Source organism: Nilaparvata lugens, chromosome 5 (genome assembly GCF_014356525.2).
Source record: "Nilaparvata lugens isolate BPH chromosome 5, ASM1435652v1, whole genome shotgun sequence".
NCBI classification, from domain to species: domain Eukaryota; kingdom Metazoa; phylum Arthropoda; class Insecta; order Hemiptera; family Delphacidae; genus Nilaparvata; species Nilaparvata lugens.
In genome coordinates, this window is record NC_052508.1 from 60,325,198 (window position 1) to 60,345,239 (window position 20,042).

General features: G+C 37.0%; 2 protein-coding genes across 2 annotated transcripts in view; one reads left to right on the forward strand and one right to left on the reverse strand.

The window, feature by feature from the left end:
• Positions 1-6,122: 6,122 nt before the first annotated feature.
• Positions 6,123-18,259, reverse strand: LOC111049415 (alanyl-tRNA editing protein Aarsd1). Its single transcript, XM_039428944.1, has 12 exons — positions 17,892-18,259; positions 16,433-16,561; positions 15,363-15,522; positions 14,907-14,999; positions 14,249-14,370; positions 13,301-13,417; positions 11,482-11,612; positions 10,699-10,765; positions 10,131-10,222; positions 8,959-9,013; positions 6,941-7,035; positions 6,123-6,285 (listed from the first exon to the last, which is right to left on the reverse strand). The coding sequence occupies exons 1-12, from the start codon at positions 17,928-17,930 to the stop codon at positions 6,168-6,170; spliced, it is 1,218 nt and encodes a 405-aa protein (XP_039284878.1). The 5' UTR covers positions 17,931-18,259; the 3' UTR covers positions 6,123-6,167.
• A 452-nt stretch (positions 18,260-18,711) lies between these two features.
• Positions 18,712-20,042, forward strand: part of LOC111049425 (protein N-terminal asparagine amidohydrolase) — a 50,270-nt gene continuing 48,939 nt past the window's right edge. Inside the window, exon 1 of the mRNA XM_039429565.1 lies at positions 18,712-18,876. The gene's annotated coding sequence lies outside the window, so the exon portion shown is untranslated. The remainder of the gene's footprint in view (positions 18,877-20,042) is intronic.

Consider the following 20,042-nt stretch of genomic DNA (forward strand, 5'->3'; position numbering starts at 1 on the left):
CAGCAGTGATCCAAGAGTGGCCTGGATCTACAGGCTTCACAGGGATGAAGCAGTGAAATTCTCGGCCGCTGCAGGGCTACCTACAACTGGAACCATGGCAGAGCTCAGGAGAGCTCTTGTCGAAAACCACCTGAGGATAATGGTGGAGGCTGCCGGTCTGAACAGGATCGGTGGCGGAGCTGGCACAGGTCAGGAAGAGGAAGGAGCTACAGCTTTGTGGCCACCAGTCGCGGAGGCCACTGCATCTTCCAGACTGGAAGAAATACCCAAGGATACGTCTCCAGAGTTTGATGGCGACTCCAGCAACTCCTGGGTGTACAGAGTGCACGATCAGGGCTTGATTGATCTACTACTCGACTCAGTGCTGACAGATGGCACAAGTACGAGCCTGAGGAGGGCTCTACTGGAGCAACGACAGCGGATTGTCGAAATGCTCCCCGTTTTGGATAAAGGGGAGGAGGTGCTTCGTCGAGGAGCGCGGAGGCCAGCACCAGTTAGGAAGGAGGCGACTGCGGAGATGCTATACCACGCAGAGCCTGCACTGGTGAGGCCGAAGATGCCGGAGAGGCATAATAACATGCCCAGGCATGTATTGAGGTCACCTACCAGACCAGCGGTACCTGCTACATCCTGTATGGACCCAGGTGCCGTGTGTGACAAGGTTCGAGGGTGGCGGCTCTCATATGATGGGAGTGGAGATGCTCCAAGCTTTATGGAGCGGCTCGAGGAGCTGCAACAAGCATATGGCTTGTCTGGCAAACAGTTATTTCCAGCGTTACCTGAAATGCTAGCGGTGAGATGTTCCTTAAGTATGAGGAATAGGAGAGAACAGTGGAGACACTGGGACGATTTCCTGAGAGACTTTCGGTCTCGTTACTATCCACCTACTTATGAGGAGGAACTTTAGAATGAAATTCTCGACAGGCGGCAGAGAGAAGGCGAGCTCATAGATGACTATGTTGAGGAGCTGCTAACGCTGATGAGAAGAAGAGGTGGTTTTTCAGAGAGGAGCCAGGTACAGAGATTGTACAAAAATCTTTTACCACGCTACAAGCTCTACATCAGGGAGGCTGAAGTGTACACCATCGACGACTTGCTACACTTAGCGAGACAATATGAACGAATTAAGTTCGAGGAGAAGAGTGCTCAACAGAGACAACGAGCTGTGAAGCAGGAGGAGGTGAGGAAGCAAACCAAGCCTCGACAGGAGACAACTACTACACAGCGCCGGAGTGAACAACCTCCAGAAGGCCCCTTGTGTTGGCAGTGCAAGAAGGTGGGACACTGAAGATCAGAGTGTCCGGAGGTTTCACTCTGCTCAAAGTGCGGGAAGCCACGACCAAATTGTTCCTGTGAGAGAGAGCAGAAGAAGACTTCTGATAAAACAGCTGTGGTTAAAACGAGGCTTCAAATCCAGCTGGAGCCGGAGCTCCAGGATGACAGCCTTCACTACAGTGGAAATAGCAGACAAACAGTATAGTGCTCTTCTCGACACCGGAGCAGAGTCTAGCTATATTAGCTCTAAAGCTTTTAATAGTTTAGAAGCAGTGAAACGAGAGCCTGTGCACCGCAGTGCTGCTATGGCCAATGGAGCAGACGCACGTCTAATTGGTTGTGTCATAATCAACCTGAAAATTGGCAGAATATCCCTATCAACAACCCTCACAATAATGGAAGGGCTTTCTCCAGATATTCTGCTTGGTATGGAGTTTCTTCGTGAGCACCGGGTGAAAATAGACCCTATTCCCGGTCAGTGGAATGGGATCCTCATCTCGTCAAGGAGCACATTGGAGGCTATATTTCACTCCAAAAGTGGGGAAGGGAGCCGTTAACTCGAAGCTGGCTACTATTAAGACCCAGCCTGACATGTGGATGTCAAGGAAGCCACCTGAAATTATTCCAGTGAAGAAGAAGGAGAAGAAGAAATTTTCTCAAGTCCAGAAGCATGTAGGAACCGTGTGCAAGACTGGAAAAGAGGAATTTATTTCTCAGAAAATTTCTCCAGCCCGTGGAAAGTTCATTTGCTGGCACTGTAAACGAGCTGGGCACTGGAGGTTCAACTGTCCGGAAAAGCTGTACCGGAGGCTGAAGAAGGAGGATAATTTTCAGCAAGGAGCTGGAAATCATCGTCGAGCAGTGCAGTCAAGAAGACTGCCGGTGCTGGAAACTACACAGAAAGTAGTTTCAGATATTGGAGACGAGAATTATAATGCTAACCGGTATTATAATTGGAAAAAAAGGACGATGAAGGTGAACTCTGGACAGCTAGTCTACAGGAAGGAGTGTCACCTGTCCTCGGGTGCTAATCAGCTTGCCGCGAAGTTAGCGCCGGAATTTTCTGGCCCATATGAGGTGGAGAAAATGTTGAGCGCTTCAGTAGTGCTGTTAAAGGGAGATGCCGGTAAGAGGCTGACTGTTCACGTGAAAGATATCAAGATCTTGCCACCCCTTCCCGAGGACGAAGAGGTCGAGGATGGAGGAGTCGGCAACGATGTAGGAGACGGCGGCGATGGCGGAGACGGCAACGATGGAGGAGCCGGTGCTGAGGAGGACGGTGACGATAGGAGGAATCACGTAAACCAGGTGACGCTACCCACTCGGCTGATGGAGTCCAGCATCGGCAATAAGGTGAGAGGCTAGAAGGGGAAAATAACATCAAGTTTAGGGAGAATTCACTTAGAGTTTATAGTTCACATTTAATTATGGGGTTCGAGATAGTTAGTGGCATTGGCACTAGTTGAAATTAGTCATAATATTGGAGGATGGAAATAATTATTTCTTGTCTAGAGAAATATATTGATAATAGGCCTATTTAAAGGTAGTAAAATTAATAACAAATTCCGAGTAATTTTTCCTGGTGAAACAGAATCAAAATTAAGCTGAGTGGCAACTCAACCATTTCAGTTTAATTATTCAGATAATTAGTCTTTGGGCTTTATCTGCTAAGTCGGAAAAATCTTGTTATTCATTTCTTCTATCCCCAATAAAATCGCCCCTTTTCCATCTTGGAACTTCTAATCCAATTATTGTCGTTACCAAGCACGGGTTAAAAATATGGAATTCGAATTATTTTATTTTTCAAATCGTCAGTTATAGCCTGTGAACTATATGACGATTTATGTTTATAGGAGAAAATTATCTGTCAGTCTATTCTGAATAATAATATTTATCCATGGGGTTATGGCTTAAATATTTATTGCAATCATAGAATGAAGCTGGTGATAGTTGCTTTAATCCGTGGTAATTAGTAAATTACGATGCAGTAAATAACAGGTGTTATTATTCTGTGGGATTTAAGTCAATTATGTTGCAACGGATTATTCATAGTAAATGAATAAGTTGCGTTTGATTGGGAGGCATGATGCACTACAATCGTATTTTATTAGCTTCAACTATGATTCGATCTCTCCAATATTATTTTGAAGATAAAAACCTGAGGGCCAGTTATAAATTGAAATAAAATCTTCATTATTTCAATTCAATTAATTTCATATTGGTTTAGAAAATTACTTGGACTGTACTAGTATTACAGTGGTCAAAGTTCTATTGTTCTAATTGTGATTTAGTCACGTTTTGAGGACGGATCCAAGTTTCTCACGGCCTGTGCTTGTGTGATTATTTTCAGTGGCTATATTTTCTCTCCAATATATCAATTCTATTGAGAAAATCAATAAGCGAATATTTGTCATCATTTTGTATTGGAATGAACAGTGGGAAATGGCATTTATCCTATGTTGTAGTACTGCCAGTTTAAACTGAATTTCAGTACTACGTGACTGTTGAGCTGTCGTCGCTTACGATAAGTTAAAACAATCAACTTGTTTTGTCTATAACTCAGATTATTCTCGTGGGATCTTGCAAATTCATTATATTCAAGTCGATAATTCCAGATTATTCCTGTTTTCTCCAGTTTATTGTAGCTTCACTGGTTCATCACAGTCAGTCTGTTGTTAGCTCCCGACCGGGTAGCATCAGACCGCTCTGCTCTTTTTGAACAAGTACCTCTGACTGTGTCATCTCTGATTATTCAGTATAGTCCCCTACATCTGATTAATAGTCCCACTTTTGCTTTTTATTCATTTTCTAAATCAATTTTCCACTGTGCTTACCTTTATTGACTTAGTGCATTTCGTCATAGTAGGCGTCCCCTTCCCCAGTGCCTTCTCATTTCTGGCATTTATCCTATGTTGTAGTACTGCCAGTTTAAACTGAATTTCAGTACTACGTGACTGTTGAGCTGTCGTCGCTTACGATAAGTTAAAACAATCAACTTGTTTTGTCTATAACTCAGATTATTCTCGTGGGATCTTGCAAATTCATTATATTCAAGTCGATAATTCCAGATTATTCCTGTTTTCTCCAGTTTATTGTAGCTTCACTGGTTCATCACAGTCAGTCTGTTGTTAGCTCCCGACCGGATAGCATCAGACCGCTCTGCTCTTTTTGAACAAGTACCTCTGACTGTGTCATCTCTGATTATTCAGTATAGTCCCCTACATCTGATTAATAGTCCCACTTTTGCTTTTTATTCATTTTCTAAATCAATTTTCCACTGTGCTTACCTTTATTGACTTAGTGCATTTCGTCATAGTAGGCGTCCCCTTCCCCAGTGCCTTCTCATTTCTTCCCCGTTTTATCTCTGTGTTTCCCTTTGATTCTTCGTCTCTATTCTTAGAAGGATGCCGTCTTACCGTACCTCCTTCACCGACGAGGTCCTTCGCGAGATGGAGCGTCTCTCCCTCAGTGATAAAGGGAGATTCCTGCCTTTCCAGGCCCTTCGTACCCGGCATGTGGGGCGTACCCCAGAGGGACTACGGGATGTGTTGAGGAACATGAGGAGAGACACCCTCCTTGGTATCCCCCTGGTGCGGCGAGGAGGCATCGCTCTCACCGTGGTCAATAGTAAGGAGGGTACCACTACCATCCTTGACCCGGGGCACCGAACTATGCCTGAAGATTTCGACGCCGTCCATGCAGTTACGTCAAAATACTGCCAGGTGAAGAGGCTGCAGCACATCCAGGCGTGGGACGTGCGGTGTTTTCGCCACATTCGCGAGGGACTGACCCGGTGGCAAACCGAGCGACTCATCGGTCACCAGCTTCTACGACTGTTGCAGCAGCGGACCCCTCCCGAGGATGCCATGGTGGAGGCTGCCTCGCGCGAGCTTTTTGACCTTTTTCCCGCTTTGAGGACTGGCCGCGATCGGGATGTAGTTGCTACAACCAGCCTCCCCACACCCGAGACCCCAGTCAACACCGGTAGAGCCGAGGTGCCCTTACCCTCAACCTCCGCTACAGCAGCCTCCAAGATGGAGATGGTTCCTGAAGTCTTGACGGAGGACGAGGATGCCCTCCTAGAGGGTGGTGGAGGCGACTTCTCCATTTCGCCGGCCTATGGAACGCCCGAGGAGGTCACGGAGCCCCCAGCGCCATCCTGCACCGTGACGCAGCCGATTTACCAGCTCACCCCACCCCTCTCTGGGTTCAGGAGAGGGGTCTCACGGAGGCTTGGGGAGCACCACCCGCGGAGTCACGCGGCGTCCCCAAGGTTTCGGACGAATCCCCCGCTACCGGTGACCAACATCCACCGCCTCTTCACCGGTTCAGCTCGACCCCTTCGGAAGTGCCGGAGGTGATGGTGGTTTCCTCCGGGGGAGGAAGAGGAAGCACCCCTGCCACCACCCATACAGTTGACTGCCGCCGACCGCGGACGGGGCCTCGCCCTGGTAACCATCGGAGACCGGCCCACCGTGAAGAAAGTGACTCAACAGTCCTTCCGAGTTGGCAGACGCCCTCGCTCAGGTCGCCCGAGGATCAGAGTGCGCCTTCCTGATGGACGTCGCGCTTGGGTGAAGCCGTGAGCGCTTCATAGGCCTGAAGTAGGGCAGTGCGAGAGCACGGCATCGTTTCAGTGCAATATCTCTACTTCAAACTGTCAGCATTGGTTGAATGGGAAGTATTGATGTTCTATATGGACAATACTGACATTTTAAAGTAAATTTTACAATGTTTGTTAAATCGAATATCAGATTTCCATCAATTTTAGATGAACCAATTTTTACTTGAGTAGAGATATATGATGCACGGGACTATAGAAGGGGTCATAGAATAAGTAACTGGTATGGTAGAACTTGACATATTATTTATTCTACAAACATTTTTTATTCTCATTCGAAATACTTTTCAATCAGTTCAATAGCTTTGTTTCTCAGTTTTAGACTTTTAACTTTGGCTTGATACTTCGGGCCTTTGCCAGCACCCTTTCCTTCTAAAACCTCGCAAATTCTGAAACAAAAAAACCATACTTTGAAAATCTAGAAACTTTAATCATGTGTGATACTCATTTCACAGAAGTGGGATACTTTCGTAGTGCACTGGTATACTAGTCAGAAATATACTCAAGAGAAAAGTAATAAACATACGTGGGTTGTCTCAAAAGTAAGTTACACTATTGAATAAAATATTAAATAACACACAGAATTTGTTTAAGAGGTTTTATTTGAGAAACTACATATAAGTTATTTTTCTACATAATCTCATTTAATTTCAATAAATTCTTGGTATCGTGGTATAAGTTTTTTTAATCCAGTGCCGCCAAACTGGTTAGCCATGTCTCAGTACAATATTATTCATGTGGTTGTTCATTTTAATCGACTTCAACATTAATTAACAATTATTTAACATCGATTAAAAATTTCCAATATTGTACAGAACTGACCAAAGAATAAGCCTATTTGTCAAAACCTAAGTAAATAATCAATAAAAAACAAACAAAATTTGCATTTACATTTCATCATAATATTCCTCAGCGACCATTTTCAAGTTATTCAGGTTTTGGTATGTAGGTTAAGAAGGAAAGATAAGTTAGAGCGTCTGAACTGGCCTTCAGATAACTTGAACATTTCACTGCAGTTGAGAAAAAATAGGATAAAAGACTCACTGAGGTCCAAGTTGAGAAACGATTTCTGGAGCTCCATGCAAAACCAACTGACCAGCTCCCAATTCGTCTCCAATGGTGAGGAAGAGAAGGATGTCCTGTTTGTTGGAAAAATTGAAAAGAGAAATTATAATTATTTTCTTTAATTTATACAATCATCTGAAAATTCTATGTTTCGTCATTGATTTTGAAACTAGGCATATTTCTACCATATTTCAACGTTATCAGTCACAATAATAATTTCTATCCCAGCTAATAACTAATTATTTTGAAAAATTAATTAAAATACAAAAAACTACACTCAAGAAATTGATAACTAGGATACTTTTAATGGTCATGTTCACTTTGAACTATTTTTATGTCACGTCTATATTTTACAAGTAGGTATCTTCTATATATATATAAAAGCGAAATGGTACTCACTCACTGACTGACTGACTGACTGACTGACTCACTCACTCACTCACTCGCAGAACTAAAAATCTACCGGACCAAAAACGTTCAAATTTGGTAGGTATGTTCAGTTGGCCCTTTAGAGGCGCACTAAGAAATCTTTTGGCGATATTTCAACTCTAAGAGTGGTTTTTAAGGGTTTAAAGTTCGTCTTTTAGCATGTATATTCTTCTTATTCCAATATCTTAAAATTATAATTGGAATGTCCACACCATTATGTTAATATAGAACTATAATCTAGAGAGAGAACCTCTTCGAAACAGTTGTTCTGATAACTAAATTAAAAATTTTGTCAGGTTGGCATTAAGTTGAGTTGACTTTGTTAGGTTGGCACCAAGTTGAAGATTGAAATGCATTTATCCAGTACCTCCTAAAAACCTATTTAGGAGGTCCTGATTTATCGCGGAAAAATTGATTGGGTACTGCTACTTCAATCAGAGCTATTCCAGGGAATATTATATTACTAGCCGTCAGGCTCGCTTCGCTCGCCATATCCGTTTAGCCAGACGTTATTTAGTCTGGACCCCCGACTAGATCGTCCCAACATATGATAAAAATATGACATAACATTTCAAATTTGGTAGGTGTGTTCAGTTGGCCCTTTAGAGACGCAATAAGAATGGATTTGGAAAAATTTCCAAAGATACGCCCAAAATCTGCGTTTTTTAGCGTTTTCTCAGCTTTATCGAGAACAAATAAACAGAAAATGTTCAAATTCACTACAGAAGCTCAGCTGGGGTGCAATAATGTTGTATTAGAAGGAATTTGAAATAACCCCAAAGATACGCCCAAAATCTGCGTTTTCCAGCGTTTTTTTTGCGCTTTCTCAGCTTTATCGAGAACAAATAAACAGAAAATGTTCAAATTTACTACAGAAGCTCAGCTGGGGTGCAATAATGTTGTGTTAGAAGGAATTTGAAATAACGCCAAAGATACGCCCAAAATTAGCGTTTTCTCAGCTTTTCTGAGTTTCCTCACCTTTTTCAATAATTGATGGAAATATATTTAAAAAAATTCAGTACTCAGGTTTAGCTGTGGTGAAGAATTTTGTTCGCCAAAGAAACGCCAAAATAGTAGCAGGTGTTTTTCGAGATCAAATTGACAAAATACGTTCAAATTCGGTACAGAGGTTCCGCTGAGGTCTACATGCAGGCGAGCGAAGCGAGCCTGCTGATCTCATTTTTGGACAATCCAGTCGGGGGAACAGAATTCGGTACAGAGATTCCGCTGAGGTCTACATGCAGGCGAGCGAAGCGATCCCGCTGATCTCATTTTTGGACGATCCAGTCGAGGGTTCCGCTAGACGAGTATGGCGAGCGAAGCGAGCCTGACGGCTAGTTTGAATAATAATAATGATATTATTATTTATTTTAAAAATAATAGTTCACATATACAGCTGTTATAAAGTGATTTTAAATAACTTGGTAGTAGACTTGTTCATAATATGTAGAACGCCATAATTACAAGCACACGTTGCCAAGTTAAACGAATTCTACTAGAGTAGGCTGCTAGTACTGTTATTATGAAATTGAAAAATATCTTAAAGCGTGAGCTATAGAAGAACCTACCTGATTGTTGACTTCATTGATGAATATACTCATGAAATCGGGGTCGGCTTCTTTCCTTGAAATATAAAAGAAAACATCAATCTACAAATAAATCTGAATTGTTGCAATTATGAGTATTATGAAACTACTCACTACTGTTATATTCAACAGATGAAGAGAATAACAAGAAGATGATTACTTGAATAATCAATTACCAGAGAAGTTGAAGTTCCCAGTATTTTATTACATTCAGTTCAATAGAGAATAATTTAAAATTTAAATACCAATACCATCCAATTTATTTATTTTTTATTTATATTACAATATAAAGGCACCAGGAAGAGGTACTTCCCATAATAGCCCTCTTGACACAACAAAAAATTACAATTCTAATATATTAATAGTATAATATAATATAGTATAAGTCTTATCTAATATAGAGAATTCACTAAATTAAAGAAATATAGAAACTACGCAATAATTTTTTTAAACTAAAATTGAAGATGAAAAAGAGGAATATGATGATGATGATGATGATGATGATGATGATGATGATGATGATAAGTATAAATTAATAAGAGAAAAAAGAACAAGATAAATAATTCGAGCAATAATTATTATAATTGATAAGAATAAATTAAAAAAATCAATTCTCATTCTATAAAGCAAATTACAGACTGCTTATATCTACCTAATGATTGTAAACTTTGTGGTTCTATGCTTACACTATTTTATGCTTAAACCACAGCTTAGCTAGTTTATTAACTAGCAACTATAGTCCGAGAGATATTACTTTTAACATGAAGAAGGAAAACTGATTTCTCCTTCCACAGTTTGTAGCATGGACGGAGAAGTGGGGAGGTGTGAGCATGCAGCATACAATAATTGGATGCTGACACAAAAGTAGGGAGAATGCTGTTTGGTGGTCGCAGTAATTAGTGAAGGAAAGAGTATCAGGCCTCTCTGTCCTATACGAGAAAGAGCCGTATAAAAAGTAATATCTCTCGGACTATAAGTACTAAGTGCCTGAGAAAGCAAATCAAATCGAGCTAATCTACGTTTTGGTCGTTCATGAATACGACCCTAAGAACATGTAAATATACTGTACATGCAATATTACTCTATACTAGAAAATGAATCGATTACACTGAAAATATATTTTTAGATGGTAGTCATATTAAAATTAATCTAACCTGTGTAAGCAATAATATTTAGGCCTCGGCGATTGAGATAAAAGTTCTCTCGCGGTATAGGCAGCCAAGTCTTTCAAAACAGTTTGCAAATTCTGTAAAAATTTAAATTTATATTAAATCTTTTAATGAAAATAAACGAGAAAGGAAGGAAAAGTGAGGGGAGGGGAACTTGGAGGAAAATACTTTGATAGGAAAAAAGTTTGAAGAACAATAATAATTATAAAATTATTATGATATCAATTGAATACTATTATTTATCGACAAAATTAAATTTTTGACATTCAATATTATAAATATGTCATTATTTTAAAAAAACTATTATCATTTCGTGAAATTTTGTACTTGAAATTTACAATAACTGACATTGCAACAAAAATATGGATAGCTTAATTGGAATAGAGGTCTTCAAGCGAATATTGACAGCACATGGGAGGATTTGAAAAATATCAATGCAACTAGATCATCTTAATTGTAGAGTGAATTGAAAAACTTGAAGTGTAGTCTCCTTGAATAAAATCAAAGTATATTTAATTAGAATTCAGATGATTTGATAGCAGACACAGCTCACCTTATTTGCAACTTTGAGAGACTTTTGCAGTTTATCCACTTGTTCAACATGCCCAGCTGGTGAGTTCCTGCATTTTCAGAACAAATAAGTATTATAATTACTGCAAATTGATTTAGGCCTATATTGTATCATTTTTCAACATCATGGGCAAGAAATTGGAAAGCAACTTTTCATTTTCCACAAATTGCATTAAACGTTTCACATTTTCAAAATTGGAATGTAAAAATGAACCCTGAAGAAAGATTTAAGCTGCGTTTACACCAAAGTTATTGAAAATATGTTAATCTATCCTTATAGATTCTATTAGATTGAACGGAACTTGAAAAACACATATGTTTATTATGTGTATGATAAGTTATGTTCAATCTAATAGAATATGTAAGGAATGTGTTATTACAATTTTGTTAATAACTTTGATGTAAATGCAGCTTTAGAATTTATTGAATGAATTTCGAGGATACAATACCTTTTATGTTATAAAATAGAACGACTAGCCATCAAATTTCTTCAATAAATGAATTTATTCACTTAATGTGACACCAAGATCTTTCTGTCACACAAAAAATGCTATTTATTCAATTTAATAACAAAAAAGTGATTCAATAGTATAAGCAGTTCGTGATGAATAACAACATTGAAGAATACAATACCATAGGAGCAAGCAATTTCCTGAATGCTTATTCTATGACAGCACTTACTTGATCTAATTGGTAAATTTGTCATTTACTCAACAGTTTTTGAACTATCAACTATCTCTTACTACAGAATTGATTCAATACTTACTTCAGTAGGTTTGAAATCGCCTGCTCTCTGTCATACATGGCTGCCATCTGTTTTAGAACTCTGCTGCCAACCAAGAACTCCAAGTTCACCTTCCCTTTCTTTCCCTTCTCGACTCGAACCAGTTTTATAACCTGAACCAATAATTCAAAGTGAATTATTACTCTTCCCAATATGATTGGAAAGGCAAGTTTATACCTAATAAATTAGAGGAAAGAGTAGAACGATTTGATTTGACAAGAATGCCTGGAGAGACTCTGGTGATCTCGGATGCAGACAGAAGACAGCTATCAGAAAGCATGAAGAGATATTGGGCTGACCCAAGAGCCTCAGGCAGCCTCAAAATAAAGAAACTACACTAATAATTTATAAAATTTGTCCAATGTGGCAAAAAGAGTACAGGGGAAAAAATACGGAATGAAATATTAAAAATGATAATCGAGTAACCTTGTTCGCTCAGGTCAGGTGTGAGAAAGACTAATTGTATAGCTCAATAGCATACACGGCAAACATTTTCAACTCGTATTGAAAATACGAGTTTATGATTTTCTACTCAACTACAACATATTTATTTTCTGTTTTGATCAAGTTGATATTTCCGTCAGTTTTATTAAAAATGTGGTGTTAGTATGCAATGGGTCTTGTAAGATCTGGTAATATCAATAATATTATTGAATAACTTATATCGTACACTTAATTATATCATTTGTAATAGTACATAATTACAAGTTTAGTAGAAAGTGTATTCGTAGCCCACTCTCAATTTAGAATTACAGTTATTTTATAACAATCATAAACAATGATTATTATAAAATAATAATCATATTTTTTATTATTATTTCAAAATAATAATCAAAAATAGACAATCATAAACAATAGACAATCATAAAAAAGTTGCTGAACTTCTACGACTTGCTGAAAGAAAGATTGTACGTTGTATTATGGAACCGGTGAGAAATGATAATGATTGGCGACACCAGAAGAACAATGAGATTGTTGAATGCTTGAGGAATGAGAACATTGTCAGATTCATAAAGTCACAGAGACTCAGCTGGTAGGAGGGGATGGGAAATTAGGGTGGAGGATATTGATTGGTGATAAAAGGCTTGATACAAAGTTTTATGATGGAAAGTAGCGTAGTAGACATTAGAAAGGAAGAAATAATCCAAGTCATAATGCATTAAAGTTGAAGAACATAGAAGAAGATGTAGTTTAAGAAGATTTAGTTTAAGAAGATGTAGTTTAAAAAAATGTAGTTTGAGAAGATGTCGTTTAAGAAGATGTAGTTTAAGATATTCACTGAAGACTAAAAAACTGTAGGCATTGGTTGACTGGGAAACATTGATATTATTTATAAGAAATACTGACAGTTTGAAACAAATCTCTTAATAGAAAATTTTAAACCTACCCAATTAAAATAACTGTAATTCTAAAATGAGAGTGGGCTACGAATACACTTTCTACTAAACTTGTAATTACGTACTAATACAAATTATATAATTAAGTGTACGATATAAGTTATTCAATAATATTATTGATTCTTTATCACAAATTACAATGTATTACCAGATCTTACAAGACCTATTGAATACTAACACTACATTTTTAATAAAACTAATGGAAATATCAACTTAATGGAAACAGAAAATGAATATGTAGTTGAGTAGAAAACTTTTAGAATATCAGAGACTGTACTGAGAAATCAACTTTTTATAATGAAATACAACATAACATACTAGGTGGCTGATCTTTCAAATAGAATTAGATATAGAACGTGTATGAAATGTTTCAAAAAATGAGATGATTAAATTTTAAAACTGACCTGAAGTTGAGACAGATTGGTAACATGTGTACCACAGCACATATTGTTTTCGAGGCCCTCGATTGTTACCACCCTCACATCACCCACGTGGTCTTCTGGTAGGCCTCTTGTTCTCACCTTCAAACAGAAATTAAAGTTATAAAAATCAAGACAAATTCAACATAACATTCGAAATATGCTTATATGAGCATAATTTAACAGATTTATAATCAACACAGTATGAAGAAACCCGCAATTTTAGAAAAATGGTGATAAAATTGAAATTTATTATAAAAAGAGATAGGACTACTGTAAATGAAAATCCTAATCCTAAAAGGCGGCGATGTTAACGAGCTAAAGTGGACAGCGTTCTGTAATCTTTAGTGAATGTTCAACAGCTCATGATACGCATACGTAGTTTCCTCTCTGAAAGCACTGAGTCGACTGATTCTGATCGACAACTTGGCAACTGCGCTTCTTTCTATGACTCTATTCATCACTGTAATTGGGTGTTCTCCCTCCATTTCTTTGTTCCGCAAATCCCTCCGTCGGAGGTTGTTTTAAATCGACTATAGTTATTTATTTGAAGTAGTATCTGAGGCAAAGTGTTGAGTAAACAAATGTGTTTCTTCTCCCTTGGGGAAATTTTCGCCCTTGTTTTTGCCGCGGGCTCCAAACGTTCCCCTCAGGGAGAAAAAGTCTCGCTTTACTTCCTAGAAGTAAAAATCACTATTTCAATATACTTGTGCTGTGTAGGTATGTATTTCGTTACATACTCGTATGTATAATTATGCAGTTATAATATAAGGATCAAAATAATTTTGTGCAAAATTATTTGATAGAATTTGAGAAATTTGCCATTCATTTTCACCTTAAATGTCTTACAAATTTTTGAATGGTTTACCTAATTTTTATTCTCTTCCAATAATTCGTTATGATGAATGCATTGATTATTAATGAATATCATACCTCTTTGGGTATTGGATTTTCTTCTCCGTAAGTATTAACGGTGACTGGTGTAGCATTCCTTATATATTCATTCACAAGCTCTTCCAGTTTTTGCACTTCCTCATTTTTCATTGTAGGCGTATCTGAAAAAATGTAAATTCTATATAGTTCCCTAGATATTGTATTCTTAGTCAAGAGCATGATGATAGTTATCGATTTTCAAGGATTATAGCCTAGGAAAACACTTCCACAGGAACTATTTAATAGAAAGGATTAGCATGACGAATATATTTAAGCTAGATATAAAACATTCGGTTGCAAAAATGTTAACAAATTTGATATCATATACATGATACCTATGTATTATGGTTGGTTATCATTGATCGTTTGAAAACGAGCATTTTATTTAAAACTAACAGGTAACTCGTGCTCCGCAAGGTTCTAATTGAAAACTTGACAAACTGATAACTTGACCTACTCAAATCTTGAAGAGCTGAAAATAGCCCTATAACCATCCTCGTTGAAATAAGAATCTATATGCAAAATTTTAAGTTAATCAGTTGAGTAGTTCAGACGTGATGATGCGTCATTCGTGAATTTCCTATCCCCTACGTGTATAAGCCAATTCTTTCCTTTATTATATTATAGATGACTGAGATTGAAAAGTGATTTTACTAACCCAATTCAATATGTGATATTTCTTTCCCCAACCACCAAGATGTCGTAGAAAACCCGAATTCTCTGTCAGCAACGGCAGTAATTAGATGTTGTCCTGAAAAATAATGAAAATAATATGAATGCTGTCAGTGAACGTGAATATTACTATAAAAAACTTTTTAATTTTCATTCTATAAAGGTTAGTGACGAACGATCGGTACTCCTGTTGGATGGGTGGCTGTTTAAGGCCAACAATGAGTCAATATCTTCAAAGCTACTTTCTTCCCATTGTTCGAAATCCTTCTAAAACAGTAGGTCCATGTATCGCTTATCATTTCTCCATGCACAATGTCTTATACTAAGTAGGCTTGATTTTTCCAGATATCCTTTTTTTAATTGACAAGCTTATTCTTTTTGCTATTTTACCTGTTTTATCCATTCATAATTTTTGCAGCCTAAAGTTTTTAACAATTTTTACCTGAATGTTGTTGCATGTGGTCGAATCTTCTGTCCCAGTCTATCTGCATTGTCACACATTCTCCTTCCTTGAAAGGACTTTCTGAAAAATGAACTGCTATCGCCCCTTCTCTTTTCACATTCTCAATGCGAATTTCATTGATTTTTCCATGGTCACAAGGCTAGATTCATCAAAAATGAATTAATTATTTATTGGAAGATAAACTCAGTAATTAAACCTGTATGTATTAATGCATTCGATTGGTAAAATTAGCATATAGCCTATTTAGTACAAATAAGAAAACAAATACTGTATTAGAATTTTAAATCACTAAAAATTGAAGACCAGCTTCAAAGTTCTCAAGTATTTTGTCTTGATGTGGAAAAAGCTTTTTTAGAGCAACATTATTTTATGATTTAGAAAATATTATGTAAATGCGCATTATTAACAAAGTATAATTACTTACAAAATACATTATTAATAGAAACAATATAAAAACATGAAGTACCCAAATGGCTAAAGTAGGACGAAACTAGTTGTTTGAAATGTTTTAAATTTTCAAAATGTATTAAATAAAATGGTTCCTTATGTGTTTATATTGTCTTTATTAATTTTCATAAAGCAGCCTATGCAAGTGAAGTGATTTTAGAAAATACATTATTAATAAAAACAATATAAAAACATGAAGTACCCAAATGGCTAAAGTAGGACGAAACTAGTTGTTTGAAATGTTTTAAAGTTTTAAAATGTTTAAAATAAAATGGTTCCTTATGTGTTTATATTGTTTTTATTAATTTTCATAAAGTAGCCTATGCAAGTGAAGTGATTTTAGAAAATACATAATAATTCATACAAGGAAGTATTGAGAAAGTAACCAAATACTTGGTTTCAAGGACAGGACTTGCTATATTGTTCAGAAGTTTTTGGATAGTGACTTGATACAGTAGTTGATGAAGGTGCTGGCATATTATTCTGTTAGTGAGTTTCATGGTTTGATACCTGGATTTTTACTTGAAGGTTGGATTCCTAATTTTCTAACGAATTCTTGTATAATTTTGATTCATGTTAAACTAACTTTTTTTTCTCATTACCTGACCACCACCTTCTGGGAAAAGTATTGTGTCGTCCAGAATAACATCATAACCACTCAGTGATACTTTCTTTCCATCAATCACTGTCTTCAACTGTCTCTCTTTGCAAGAAACAACCGTGGAATCAAACTGGAAAAATAAATACTGAAATTATTGGAAACCAGATAATCTTCATTTTTATTATTAATATGATTAATCTACATTTTTGTAGTTATAATAGGGAGCAGAAAATACAAAACACTTGATAGGGTACCGGTACCTATATTATGAGCGGCCGGTTATTTTTCACTGTTGATGAGAGATCGATTGGTGGTGATTAAAAAAAATCATATTATTCAACTAGCACACAAGCACAACTTTGACAGGGCTTGTATGCCACTTCAGATTATTTAAGTGGCACACAAGCCCTGTCAAAGTTGTGCCTGTGCTTGTGTGATAGTTGGAAAATCTGATTTTTAATCACCACCTGATCCCTAACCCCTGAGGGATCAGGCTGGGGCTGCGCTCCAAAGGAACTCTTTTTAGAGCTACTTTTGAGTTCGTTCCTCGCCCTGTATCAGGAAGTACTGGACCACTCAGCCGCGGGTGATGGTTTTCATGGTGAAGGAGAAAACCACCAACCAGGGGGAACCATAGCCCACGTGATGACTGTGTGACTCCGTTCCTGGAAGTAGCCATGGGGTTACGGCTGGATGAAGGCCCCAGACTATGGGAGGTTCATGGTTCGCCAAAACTCTCCGTCTCTGGGAGTAGCTGGGCACAGTAAAGGATGTCCGGTAGAGTTTCGGAGTAAGCCAGTGAGAGATTAGACTATGGGAATCAGGTTACACCCGTCTCTGGAAGTAGCAGGCATGCGAAATTAGTAAATGCTTTTCAGCGCCTGGTTCAATCCAGACTCTGGGACTTGGGTAGCGCCACCGTCTCTGTAAGTATCATCATAGTATGTCGAAAAACGCTTCTCACTGGTACTTCTTTCTGAAACGCTCGCTTCCTCTTTTGGGCGCCTGTGTGGTGGACGTGCACAGAGATATATACTTGGAGTGATATACACTTGGAAACCAATATTTTTCCTGGTATGTAGACGAGTTGGAGGATACATCCGGGCCCCAATCAAGCCCACGTACCGCCGGAACTGCGCAGTGTCTTGTCCGAGGGTGGACTGTCAATTGGGGTGTTTCTACTGCAATGCAGGCTAAACTCCTCTGTGTTACTCGCCTACCGACTTGGCAGTGTTGCTGGGTAGTAGCTTGCGTGTCACATCTGCTCAAGGGATATGCATACAGCAGGTGCTCACTTGGAGGTGTGATGTTAACGTGCTGGGTCGCCACCAGAACCCTGTATAAGTTGTGCAAGCATATAGAAATGAAGAACATTGTGCAATGTCACATAATACTCCAGCAAATTGTTTTGATAGGAAGTAAATTAGTGATTTCACTAACAGAAATTGAATTTAGCGTACCTGCTTCAAAAAGCTATCCTTTTGACAAGCAAATACCATTATTAAAAAATGTATTATTTCAAAGAGTACTAATATGGGATGTCGCGTGTTATTTCTGCAGAATTAAAGAAAAGTCAAGAATTATTTAGCTAGCTATGATAGAGGTTATGTTTAGGCTATGTGTATTTTGTCAAACGACAAACAGTAAAATTTAATAACAATAGAATGATGAGAATATATTTTAGAATGAATTAGATATACATTTTTAATAAGAACCAATTGAAAATAGAAAACTTTTCCCCAAATATAGAGAGAATAAACCCTATTAAACAATTTACTTTGGAGAACCGGTACAGTTTTTAGGTTATGTTATGTCGATAGTCGATTTATTGATATTGATACGTCGAAGTATAACATCGATTTATTGATACTGTGGTCGAATAATTTAAATATCGATAGTTATCATTTCACTCGCAACATTTTGATTAGACGTGTAAAATTCATCACGACTGATTTTGTTTCATATTCATCAATAATACCGTGGGGTAAAAATACCATTCATCGTAATATACTTATTAATCATCTGTCTCACATTCTCAAATACAGTATTTTTCAAAGATAAAAATATGTTATGATGGTGTTCCGAATTATCGCAAGCAACATATCGATTGTAGATAAAAAACGATACATCCCTATATATCGTTTATACATCCTAGATTTAAGGTCGATACAAATATATATCAATTTCTCTTCAACTTTAGTTTAAAAATGTCTCGGTAGATGTCGTGGGCTGTACAATAACTCTAGAAGCTTTCTTCTGGCAACCACATCAGTTTCAGTTTTCATTTCATTTTCAGTTTGTCAACTTGCTTGGTCCAGTGCAGTCGCCCAGTCATTCTTCTTTCGGTTGTGAAACTTTAATTGCGCACAGTAAATTTTTAATTAAAAGTTATTTTGTTTTGAATATCACTAAAAGCTCTGCCATGTTCAATCTTCTTAGTTAACGGTAAGTGTAATATTATTGGATTCTCTAACCTAATCATCCTCACATCTTGTAAATAAAATACTTGAGTTCAAAAATAGGTTATCTGGTTAATTAGTTTTTAACTTTAAAAAATTTACAAAAATATTCCAGTCTGTACTCCATATTTTATAGAGGTATGATATATTATGGATAGTTGAATACAGAAAGGTCTCAGATTGTATTAATTTTATGTCAAGAAGTTTCTTGGTTGATGAGGTTAGGTTTTACAATTTATTTTTTATGTATAATAGTAGCTTACAGTAGTTTATAAATGCGTTGATAATAATTATGAAAATAAACATATTCAACTTTTTAAATTCATGCAATTTTGCTTGATTATTAAATGACAATTATTATGTAATTTTAATAATTTTTAGTTGACTTTAAAAAAGTTAACTGGATATAAAGTAACTTACTACCGTACATCTTTTAATATTATAGTCAATTAATTAATTAATTATTGCTTGCTAGTTGCCATTCTTGCTATTGTATCTACATTTCTAAAGTAGACAGTAAAAATTGTAAATCATTGGTAATTTAACTTTTCTCAATTAGAGTGAAAAAATTAAGTAGGTAGGTAACTATTATTATTGTGATGAAAGAGCTAAGGGTGTAAAGAAAGTCGTGTGGTTTTCGTGAGGTTTCCAAATGTTTGTTTGAATGTAGTTTACTCTAATCTATTGCAGAAATAGGATACGGCACTTGATAAATGATAATCCTATTTACATTTTACTGAAGTGTCATTACGTAGCACTGTCTGATTTAATAAAGATTAATTAGGTAAAAATTAACGGTAACCATTATTAATGAAGTATGGACAGTTGACAGAAGCTTCCTTAGGCCAAAAAAATCCATTAAGATGTTTTATAAAATTTAGATTTTTCTAGCAATTTTCGAAGTTTTTTAATAATAAAAATTATTCCAAAAACAGAATGACCTTCTAAAAAACACAATTTAAAAACAAGATTAATTAGTTTGCAGCAATATAATGTACATCAAATTAATCTAATTAGCCTAATAATATTAGTCATTTATCAACCGCGCTCAGATTTAAAAAAGTTGAGAGAATTTGTTAAACATAAATATGTTTTCTCTAATCACACAGAATTTTCATAATAAACTTGGTTCCTTATCAAAAAGCAGTGTGT

Excerpts from the sequence above, each read along its gene's own strand:
- LOC111049415 (XM_039428944.1), bottom strand. The coding sequence starts at position 17,930 with ATGGTATTTGCTTGTCAAAAGGATAGCTTTTTGAAGCAG. Across the intron at positions 15,000-15,362 it reads CCACATGCAACAACATTCAG|GACAACATCTAATTACTGCC; the intron begins GTAAAAATTGTT and ends ATTATTTTTCAG. Across the intron at positions 14,371-14,906 it reads AATATCACATATTGAATTGG|ATACGCCTACAATGAAAAAT; the intron begins GTTAGTAAAATC and ends ACATTTTTTCAG.